The sequence below is a fragment of the Sus scrofa genome, chromosome 11 (assembly GCF_000003025.6).
Source record: "Sus scrofa isolate TJ Tabasco breed Duroc chromosome 11, Sscrofa11.1, whole genome shotgun sequence".
NCBI classification, from domain to species: Eukaryota; Metazoa; Chordata; class Mammalia; order Artiodactyla; family Suidae; genus Sus; species Sus scrofa.
In genome coordinates, this window is record NC_010453.5 from 24,080,719 (window position 1) to 24,092,253 (window position 11,535).

Genomic DNA, 11,535 nt, shown 5'->3' on the forward strand with positions numbered 1-11,535 from the left:
CCTGGACCAATGATTCCCAACAAGTCTCTGAGGCGCATTTTGAAACTTGGCGAGGACCTTGTAGGTCGTCACAATCGGCTGGATAAGAGCAAGGGTATTGGGTGGATGGGGTCCATTGATCCTAGAAGTCCTAAAATGTGTAGGACACACTGTGAGACAAAAGACTGTCTGTATCCCTCGTGATCTGAAAAGACTGCTGCACAGTGAGTAGGTGAAAAGCCTGTGTATGACCATCTTAGCCTAAGACTTTATCATATATAAAGCATATCATTTTCACACCATTTTAGTGAAGGCTGAATTTCCCAGAGGTGGAAAATTTATATTTTCATCATGTGAAATGAAGTCAAATTCAAATAAGACAGGTTAAGGGGTGGGGGGATGTGCTGAGCATTTGGGATGGAAACGCTATAAACTGGGTGATGTTCGTTGTACAACTATAAATGCAGTAAAATTCATTGAGTAATAAAAAAATCGCTGAAAAAAAAAAAAGAAGATTCCGCTTTGTCCTATTCAAAGTTTACAAAAAATTGTTCACAGCTTAGGAAAACTTTGTGGATGACAACGACCCTAATGGTATTTGAACTGCTAATGTAATACATCTGAAACCCGCCTGCATTTGTAGCCATCACACTCACAGTGGTATCTTTGCGCTGGTGCAGTCGGCCAGCTACTCATCAGTACTTCATTCTGCCTTCCAATGTCATCATGCCTGAGCACTCACATACTTAAATAGCAGCCGTGTTATTTTCTAATAAAATACTTATTTCACCTTTATGCTTCAATTAGAGCAGAACACTGATTTTTAGAAATGTTTATGGTATTTTTAAGTATCTTAAATCTTTTTTTTTCTTTTTGTCTTTTTTTAGGGCCATACCCGTGGCATATGGAGGTCCCCAGGCAGGGGTCGAAACAGAGCTGTAGCTGCTGCCTATACCACAACCACAGGATCCAAGCGGAGTCTGTGACCTACACCAGAGCACACAGCAACGTCGGGTCCTTAACACACTAAGCAAGGCCAGGGATCGAACCTGCATCCTCATGGATGCATTTCCACTGAGCCATGACAGGAACTCCAAGTGTTTATAAATCTTTAGGGAGACTTTAATATCTGTTCTAAAAAGGGGGCACTGGGCTGGACAGGTTTAGAAAACACTGACTTACACTTTTCCTTCAGGTGCCTGGACTACTGAAGACATTCCAGAGCTGACAGCTTTAACTCCATACTCTCCCTTTTCCAAAGAAAAGAACCTACAGATGGAAAATTGTTTTGGAGTTCCTGTCGTGGCTCAGTGGTTAACAAATCCGACTAGGAACCATGAGGTTGCAGGTTTGATCCCTGGCTTCACTCAGTGGGTTAAGGATCCGGCATTGCCGTGAGCTGTGATGTACGTCACAGACTCAGCGCAGATCCCATGTGGCTGTGGTGTAGGCCGATGGATGTAGCTCTGATGGGAACCTCCATATGCTGCGGGTATGGCCCTAGAAAAGAAAAGAAAATTTTTTTTTTCACATCTTCAAAATACTACAGGGCTTCGATATCCTTGCGAATCAGTCTAGTACTGAGATTTTTACAACTCTCGATAGAGCGATGAGTTCTACCTAATTTGTATCTTATCAGGTTTACATCACACACTGAACACTACAACCAGAAAGCCTTATTTCTATGAACTATACTCAATTATTTTGTAATAATGTACAAAGGAAAAGACTCAAAAGGATATACTATCTTACATATTTGTGTATATATATTCATGTTATGTATTTATATGTTCAATTATACATACATATGATACATATGTTAACTGAATCACTTTGCTGACACCTGAAACTACACTGTAAACCAACCATACTTTTAACTTTTTTTTTTTTTCCGCTTTTTAGGGCCACACCCACAGCGTATGGAGGTTCCCAGGTTAGGAGTCCAATGGAAGCTACAGCTGCCAGCCTACACCACAGCCACATCAGATCTGAGCCTCGTCTGCGACCCACACCACAGCAACACCAGATCCTTAACCCACTGAACGAGGCCATGGATAGAACCTGCAACCTCATGGTTCCTAGTCGGATTCATTTCAGCTGCGCCATGACGGGAACTCCCAAGTATACTTCAATCCTTAAAAGTTAAATAATGAAAAACAAAACAAACACAAAGGCTTATTTCTAAGACATTAGCAATTCATAGCGGAAAGAGTGTTAGGTTTAGGATGCCTATGTCTGCCAATTACCAGGAGAATAACCCTGGGCGAGTTACCACTTTCTGAGTCTTCTCATTTAAGTGACGGCTGAAATGCATCTCCCTCACAGGTTTGTGGCAAGAAATGAGTCAGACTCAGGAGGAGCTCAGTGAGTCTGCTACTTCAAACTTTCACCTGTTTGGTTCATTTACTTATTCCAAGGATGATACCTGGCTGGTACCTAGCAGTGCTCAAAAAAATGTCTGTTGAATGAAAGCACATGGCTTTCTGAAACTGAGGTAGGTGGGCCCCTGGGTTGAGAACAGCTGGCACTTGTTAGGCTGAGTAAACTGGGCCTTGCTTTGAGACTTCAAGGAGACAGTTAATGGCAGGAGCTGAGCTCTGCTGGAGTAAAAAGAAAAGATGACCACATCAACCACGCGTGGGCTCAAGGAGACCTCTGGACTTCACACGTGCAGAAAGACTCCTGGGTGTCAGTAAGGGAGGGCACACCAGCCTTAAGCCCTGCTAGCCACCCCAAAAGCCCTTGCTCTGGAATCCATCTTGGCCAAAAGATGCCCTCACTTCTCAGGGAGGGCCCTGGGTCTGTCAGGTGTGAGAAATAAAACAAGATAACTGGCCAAAGGAAAACCAAGACTTGGAAGAACTATCCTACATAAGTGATCTAAATCACCTCTCTGGCCACCTCCGTGTCTTGTCTATCGTAAATAGCGCTGCAATAAACACTGGGGTGCACGTACCTTTTCAAATTCTGGTTTTCTCTGGATATATGCAAAGGAATGTTCACTGCCCGAAGAATGGATAAACGAGATTTGGTACATATATACAATGCCATAAAAAAAGAATGAAATAATGAAATAATGTCACCTTCAGCAACATGGACGGACCTAGAGATTATCATGCTAAGTAGTCAGAAGGACAAATGTATGATATCATTTAGATGTGGAATCTAGTAAAAAAAAATAAAATGATACAAAAGAACTTATTTGGAGCTCCTGTACTAGGAACCATGACGTTGCACGTTTGATCCCTGGCCTCTTCAGTGGATTAAGGATCTGGTGCTGCCGGTAACTGTGATAGGTCGCAAATGCAGCTCAGATCTGATGCTGCTGTGGCTGTGGTGTAGGCCGGCAACTGTAACTCTGATTAGACCCCTAGCCTGGGAACCTCCATACGCTGCAAGTGAGGCCCTAAAAAGTGCAAAAAAAAAAAAAAAAGAAAGAAAGAAAGAAAAAAGAACTTATTTATAAAACAGAAACAAATTCACAAATTTCAAAACCAATCTTAAAAACTAGCACAGGTGCAGGAGCTTCCACTGTGGAAAAGGGAAAATGAACCCGATGAGTAACCATGAGGTTTCGGGTTCGATCCCTTGCCTCCCTCAAGGGGCTGAGGATATAGCGTTACCATGGGCTTCAGTATAGGTTGCAGACTTGGCTTGGATCTGGCGTGGTTGTGGCTGGCAGCTGTAGCTCTGATTTGACCCCTAGCCTGGGAACCTCCATAAGCTGCAGGTGTGGCCCTAAAAAGACAAATAAAAACCCTTACAGAGGGTGGGAAGGGTAGATTGGTTGTTTGGGATGGAAATGTTCTAAAATTTGGTTAGTGACGATGGTGTTACAGCTATAAATACAGTAAAGTGCACTGAATAATTTTTTTAAATCTTACAAAGGGATCCATATACATATGAAAAATCAATCACCTCTCTGGTGCATTCCTCATTCAGGAGGGCACTCTCACCCTCACTCCTGTTCTGCATGTGTACTACTGCTTGGTTTCTGTCCGAAATAAACTTCTCCGAGTGCTCTCCCACATGTTGTACTGTGACTATAATGATAAACTTTGCACCTGTTCTTGCTTTCAATAGGGGCAAGAATCAGGGCAACTCTGCTTTTTAGCCTCTAGCCTTCCAGCTGGTCTAGTAGTTAGGATTCCTGACTTTCACCCAGGCTGCCCAGCTTCAATTCCTGAGCAGGGAATTAAGATCTCACTTCAAGCCATCACTCACTGCTATCTCTCCAAAATCAAAACCTTTCCAGCCTACCTGACTCTGTTCCAGAAATTTACCAGTTAATCAAGTAAGGATAAGGGAGTGCTTACAAACTGAGTGCTTACTTAAATACCCAGTATCTGATCTTAGGAAAGAGAAAAAAGGAGGAAAGTGACAAGTCAATATAAAAGATGTCACAAGACAGTGTTATGACTACTCAACAAACGGTATGGACAATTAGTGTGGTGTATCTAAAATCAAGACAAGTCTGGAGTTTCCAATGTGTCAAAGCGGGTTAAGAACCCAGCTGCAGCAGTGCAGGTTGATGCAGAGGCATGGTTGGATCCCCAGAGCAGTGGGTCAAGGATCTGGCATTGCCGCAGCTGCGGCTCGGATTCCATCCCTGGCCCTCAAACCTCCATATGCTGCAGGTGTGGCCATGAATATATAAAATAAATAAAAGCAAGACTTTTATCATCAGTGTGGGCTGGATCAGCACGGATTATGGCATAGAAAAGGGATAAAAGAGCCTGTTCCAAGACGTTATCCAACTAATCCATTCTTCTTACACACAGCCTGAGAGAACTTTACAACGCCCAATGCCTCCTCACTCTTGTGCTTAAACTAAAGCTCATCAAAAACGGTACCACTGCCCTGAGGATATGCAACCCAGTGATGTGGTTTACCAGGTGGCTCCTGTGTTTATCTCTGGGAACAGCATTGACCAGCAGGGTAGCCACTGACTGCAACCGAGCACTTGAAATGTGTCTAGGCTGAACTGAGATGTGCAGTTAGTATAAAACACACATTGGATTTCAAAGGCTTAGTACCAAAACGTAAAATTTCTCATTAATGATCTTTATATTGGTTTCATCTCAAAATAATACTATGAACCTATCAAGTTAAATAAAACTACACTATTAAGGGAATTCCCATCTTGGCTCAGCGGAAACAAATCCGACTAGCATCCATGAGGACGAAGTTTCAATTCCTGGCTTCACTCAGCGGCTTAAGGATCTGGCCTTGCGGTGAGCTACTATATAGGTCACAGACTGCATGGTTGTGGCATAGGTGGGCTCTATTCCACCCCTAGTCTGGGAACTTCCATATGCAGCGCTAAAAAGCATAAAGTTAAAATTAAATCCGCCTATTTTCCACTTTTTTTCTTTCTTTTTAGAGCTGCACCTGTGGCATATAGAAGCTCCTGGGCTGGAGTCCAACCGGACCTGCAGCTGCCGTAACCAAGGACACACCAGATCAGAATCTGCCACCTACACAGCAAGTAGGCTGAATCCTTAACCCACTGAGTGAGGCCGAGGATCAAACCCATTCTAAGAGACCCGTGCCAGGTTCTTAACCCACTAAGCTATGATGGGAACTCCCTCTTTTCCACTTTTTTAATATTACAACAGAAAACCTAAAAATGCATATGTGCCTCGCACTGTTTCTTCCGGACATTTTCCCAGCTCTACATTTCAGGGTGAATAAACCCCCTGCTATGTATCAGGTAGGTCTACGACGTTGCACATACTACTGCTGGTACCTGAAACAGTTTTTCTTCGCCGAATTTACTGCGAAATCTTAGCTTTATATCCAGAAGGACATCGCTTTTCTCCAAGAAGCCTCCCCTGACCTCACCCCCCAGCCCGTTAAGACTGGATTGAGTGAGGTCTCCTCCTACGCTATGGGAATATCCATCCTACAGCGCCTATCCCACGTTATCTGCAATTGCCTGTTGTCTGGTCTGGCTCCTCGACTAGAGTGGAAGCTCCCTGAGGGACCAGAGATTCTCTGAACACGCCTACTCGTCAACGCCGGGCACAGAGCAGCAACAGCGCTGAATGAATGATGGATGGGACAAAGGTGGTGAATGAACACCGGGGTGACCCCGTTTGGAGGGTTCGGGGTGCACAAGAGTGAAGCAGGGACGAGGAGGGGTTCCGGGGACCGATAGCCGGCAGGCTCGCGCGGCTTGGAGCGGGAGGACGGCGGGAGCGCCAGCAGACTCACCAGTCCCCGGTCGATGTCCGTGTCCGACCGCTTCGCTTGGGGCGGCGAGTACTCGGCGTAGCGCAGGGCCTCGCCGGCAGGTAAGACGCCGCCGTGACCAGCCATGCCGCTGCGGCCAGGTTGGGGCGGGGGGCGGAGACCCGAGCGCCGCGCTGCCTACGAGGCGGCTACAGGGACAAACTACTTAGGGCGGGTCCGTTCGCGGGTTTTACCTCAGCGGCTCCTTCCGCGTGGGTGGACGGCAGGGGCGGGGCGGAGGGCGGGGCCGCCCAGGGAATCTAGTTCTCACCCAGGCGAAGGCCAACTTAACTCATCAAAGCCAAGGGTCAGAGTCCAAGCTGAGGGCCATGAGAAGAGGATTTTGTTTCAGAGTCCCAGGCCTAAAGCCAACGTTGAGACTCCTGGGGCAATGCATGGGGGGACCTGGCTCCCTCCTTGCATCCTGACTTGAGAGCCATGGTTTAAGCCCTAGAGTCTGATATTAGACCTGATGTTGACCTCATCAGATGACCCACCAGGAGAGACCCAGTGCCCTGCTGGAAGTTCCCTGATGTTCCGTTGCTCACACCAGACATTTTTTCCCACCCAAACTACTGATCATACTTCTGTTCAATACAACTCTCCCATCCTTGAGGGCAATAGAAATAGCAATTTGTTCACCCCTACCCCTTCCTGCCATATTGAGATAGGAGATAGATGGGCCCCTGGGCTGACAACAGCTGGGACTTGTTAGGCTAAGTCAATTGGGCCTCGTTTCTCTTTGACAGCTTAGGGAGAAAGTTAATGGCAGGAGCTGAGCTCTGCTGGATTGAAAAAGATAACCACATTAATCACTCCTGGGGTCAAGGGGACCTCCCCAACTACACATGTGCAGAAAGACTCCTAGGAGTCAAAAAGGGAGGGAGTGCCAGGTCATAACAAGTCCTGATACCGTCCCAGAACCCTTGCTCTGGAAACCATCTTGGCCAAAAGATGACCATGTATATTGGGGAGGGCCCTGAGTCAGGTCAGGTGCAAGAAATAAAACAAGATAATTGGCCAAAGGAAAGCAAAGACCCAGAAGAACTGTCCTTTATAAGGGATTTTAATCACCTCTCCGTCTTGCTACTCATTCAGGAGGATGCCCCCACCTGCACTCCTTTTTTAGGTGCATATTATCGTCTTTTTTTTTTTTTTTCTTTTTTAGGGCCACATCTGCGGCATATGGAAGCACCCAGACTAGGGGTTGAATGGGAGCTACAGCTGCCAGCCTATACCACAGCCATAGCAATGCAGGATCCAAGCCGAATCTGCGACCTACACCACAGCTCACGACAATGCCAGATCCTTAAGCCACTGAGCTAAGGCCAGGGATCGAACCTGCATCCTCAATGGATCCTAGTGGGGTTCATTAATCGCTGAGCCAGGAAGGGAATGCCCTCATATTACTGTCTTGAAATCTCAAATACACTACTTCTCTGTGTGTTCTCCCCCACGTTATACTGTATCTATAATAATAAACTTTGGGAGTTCCCATTGTGGCTTAGCGGTAACGAACCCAACCAGGATTATAAAGAAGAAGGGTCTAGGAGGTTAGAAGAGATGTGAGTTCTGGTGCATGTTCTTTCATTTTCTAGGCTTGTGTTCCTGAACATGCCCACTGACTGCTCCAAATCTGGGGAAGGAGAGTCACATTTGTCCAACCTTCTGACTTAGGGAAATTGTAAGTGTAAAATGAAAAAAATATAGAAACAAGTTTTACAGTGCATTTATGAAGAGAGCTACTGCCAAAATTTAATCGCATTTATAGGAAGGAATGGCCATTTTTTAACCAGGGTCATCAGGGAAGAGTTGGTGGAGATGGAGCCATTGAGATGGTCAATAAAGAAAATGGGTAAGACTTGGGAGTTCCTGTTGTGGCTTAGCAGGTTAAGAACCCAGCTAGCATCCGTGAGGATACAGGTTCGATCCCTAGCCTTCCTCCGTAGGTTAAAGGATCTATCGTTACCACAAGCTGCAGTGTAGATCCCAGACACAGCTAGGATCTGGTGTGGCACAAGCCAGCAGCTGCAGTTCAGAGCCACAGCTACTGGCTACAGCCACAGCAATGCCAGATCCGAGCCACATTTGCAACCTACACCACAGCTCATGGCAACACCAGATCCTGAACCCACTGAGTGAGGCCAGGGATTGAACCCGAAACCTCATGGTTCCTAGTCGGATTTGTTTCTGCTGCATCACGACGGGAACTCCAGGAAAGGAGTCTTTACAGAACATAAATACTTTGGAGAGACTTAATAAAAACAAGTTAAAAAAAAAAAAAAAAAAAAAAGCCAGAGCCTCCAGAAGCTGCAGCGTCAGACTTGCCTCTGCCCTAGAGCTCCTGCTTCCAACCCAGCAGGTCCAGCTCTCAAGCCCTGGAGTTGTGAGCAGCAAGCCGATTGGGAGCAACCCGCCCATCCCAACTTGCTCTCCAGGTCCTGGGCTCCCAGCCTGATCCCTGGAGGCAACAGCCATCCTCCAGCTAAGCAGCAGTGACAGCACGAGGTCTCCTGGTCCACTCCTACTCACCATCCTCTCCTCCTTGGGCTTCATCCTGCTGTGCTATTGGGCCTCCAGCCTTCTGCCTGGCCCTCTGCCTGGATCCCCTCTCGTCTCCATCAACTCCAGGCCCACTGTAAAGGAGCCCCTGCACTTTAGTGGATACAGCAGCTGCCAGATGGGAAGCTGCTGGTCGGAGAGCCCTGCGCTGCGCAGAGGTGTCCTGCTCCCGCTTGATGCTGCGCTTGGGACTGGGCGCCAAGATCCGTGGCGTTGAGTGTGTGCGGTGCGTGAGCCAGGAGACAGACGTGGGCCGGTGCAGCACCCGGCGGTCATCTTCCACCCGAGGGCGCATGCGCTGCTGCACTACTAGCGTAAGACCAGCACAGAGAAAAAGAGGAGCTGGGTGTTCAGGCAAAGAGAAGAAAATTTATTAGAAGGGAAAGAGAGAGGGTGACTGACGCTTGAGAAGAGCCAGCCCTCCCCCTCCCCCCGCCACCGCCCTTCTCGCGGGGCCGCCTTATACCCTGCGGATGGGAACTTGGATTCCCTGGGGGTCGGGGGGGTTTATCTTTCGCTTGCAGCTGAACTCTGGTGGTCATGTAGTCATGAGAAAGTGGGAGGAGTGTCATGGTAAGGTGGTCTCCTACTCCTGAGAAAGCTGGAGGTGTGTGGTGTCCCCCCCCCCGGGGGGGGTCTCATAGTCTTGGGAAAGTAGACACCAGCGGGGAAATCAGAATGTCGCTTGAGCAAGGCGGTCAGTCTCATGGGTCAGCATAAAGAGCCATTTTAACAAGGAGCCCCCAGGCAGCCCCTAACAAGGAGCCCTACTTCCAGCAGGCCTGGGACACGCTCTCCACTCTATGTGGTGTGGGGACACGGGACGCACGTGGACCGCGCGCTGGGTGGCCACACCTACCGCACTGCAGCAGCTCAGCATGTACCCGGGCCTGCAGGTGTCCTGCCTCTGCTGAGCGCAGGATGGTCGGCTGAGACCAGGTCTTCCAGGGAGAGACTGGAGCGAACCAGAGGCCCTCAGGCTCTTTCTTCAGCACTGGTTGGTTCAGCATGATTCTCACCCTGGAACTGTGCCAGGAGAGCCCCGTGTTAAGAAACGGACAGTGACAACGACTGTGGGGAGAAGAGTCACCCCTCCGGGCCTTACCACTCCTTCCAGAAGGGCCCGCTGGACGAGTGTCAGATGTACCTGCACATGGGCGGGTGCCCCGCAGAGCCCACCAATTCATCACCGAGAAGGCGGTGTTCTCCCACTGGGCCGATTGCGTTGGCTCACCTGCCCAGGAGGACCTAGTAGCCCCATGGCCCAGCTGGCCACAACACCTTCACCAGGCCTCTGTCCATCCATAACTCCACCAAAATCATTTAATTTATGGATCTTGCCTCTTGCCACATGGCTAGTGGACCTAACAGCTTGCCTCTGATTTCTTCCTTTTTCTTTTTTCTTTTTTTGTGTGTGTCTTTTTAGGGCCACACCTGAGGTATATGAAAGTTCCCAGCCTAGGGGTGGAATCAGAGCTTCAGCTGTGGGCCTACCCCACAGCCACAGCACCACCAGATCCGAGCTGCATCTGCAACCTACCCTGGGGACACTTGGAGCCATGGGGGGCCTCTAGACTTGGGGGGGGGAACGTTTGCACCCTCCTCCTACCCCTGCTCCTTAAGTAACCTGAATCTTCATTGGGGGTTCATCCCACCTCTGAGTCTGTCCAATGGTCTTGGCCCCAGGGGCTGGCAGCCCCCCACTCATCAGCATCATGACTTTGACCTTGCACCAGCTCTGACCCTTCGTCTCCACACTCCCTCTCCACCTGCCCTTGGTGCCACACTTCTCAAGCTGGTTGCCCAGCTTGGGGCAGCCCAGAGCTGGGGGTTCACTGAATGAAGGGGCCTTTGAACTGTGACTGCCAGGGCCACCTCTGGAAGAAAAAAAAAAAAAAAAAACCATCAAGTGACAGCCATACAGGCGTAAGAGACTCAAAAATTGAGTGTGTTTCTATACTCAGTTTGCATGCATTTATTTATTTCTTTAGGCCACACCCTCAGCATGTGGAAGTTCCCAGGGCAGGGATCCAAGCTGCCACACCACAGCCACGATCCAAGCTACCACAGTGGCAATGCTGGATGATGTGTTGTTTCCTCTTTCACAAACCCAAGCTAGTCATCACTGAGGATAGATGAGCAACGTGGAAGAAATCAGGAGTTACCGTTGTGGCTCAGCAGGGTTAAGAATACAGCTAGTATCCACGGGCTGCGGGTTCGATCCCTGACCTCGCTTAGTCAGTTAAAGGATCCAGCATTGTGGTGAGCTGCAGTGTAGGTTGCAGATCTGGTGGTGCTGTGGCTGTGGGGTAGGCCCGCAGCTGCAGCTCTGTCTGATTCCACCCCTAGGCTGGGAACTTTCATATGCCTCAGGTGTGGCCCTAAAAAGACACACACATACACACACAAAAAAAAAGAAAACAAGGAAGAAATCAGAGCCAGGACTGAATCAGAGAGCCTGCACCCAAATAACAGACTTTGGCCCCGCAGATAAACATAGAGAATATGAACAGATATAGTGGATGCGGTGTATGTCTGTTGTAGTATTAAAACTTCTCAGCGGGGAGAGGGTGTTATTAGAAAAGAAGTCTCAGAGTTCCCATCGTGGTGCAGTGGAAATGAATCTGACTAGGAATCATGAGGTTGCAGGTTTGATCCCTGGACTCGCTCGGTGGGTTAGGGATCCAGTGTTCCTGCCAGCTGTGGTATAGGCTGCAGACACAGCTCGGATCTGGCATTGCTGTGGCTGTGAGGTAGGCC

The 11,535-nt window shown here is 48.4% G+C and overlaps 1 protein-coding gene and 1 pseudogene across 1 annotated transcript in view; one reads left to right on the plus strand and one right to left on the minus strand.

The window, feature by feature from the left end:
• Window positions 1-6,438, minus strand: part of DNAJC15 (DnaJ heat shock protein family (Hsp40) member C15) — a 75,627-nt gene extending 69,189 nt beyond the window's left edge. The window contains exon 1 of the mRNA XM_001925120.7: window positions 6,196-6,438. Within this exon, the coding sequence (XP_001925155.3) occupies window positions 6,196-6,300 (105 nt within the window). The 5' untranslated portion in view covers window positions 6,301-6,438. The remainder of the gene's footprint in view (window positions 1-6,195) is intronic.
• LOC110255776 lies at window positions 6,299-10,083 on the plus strand (annotated as a pseudogene).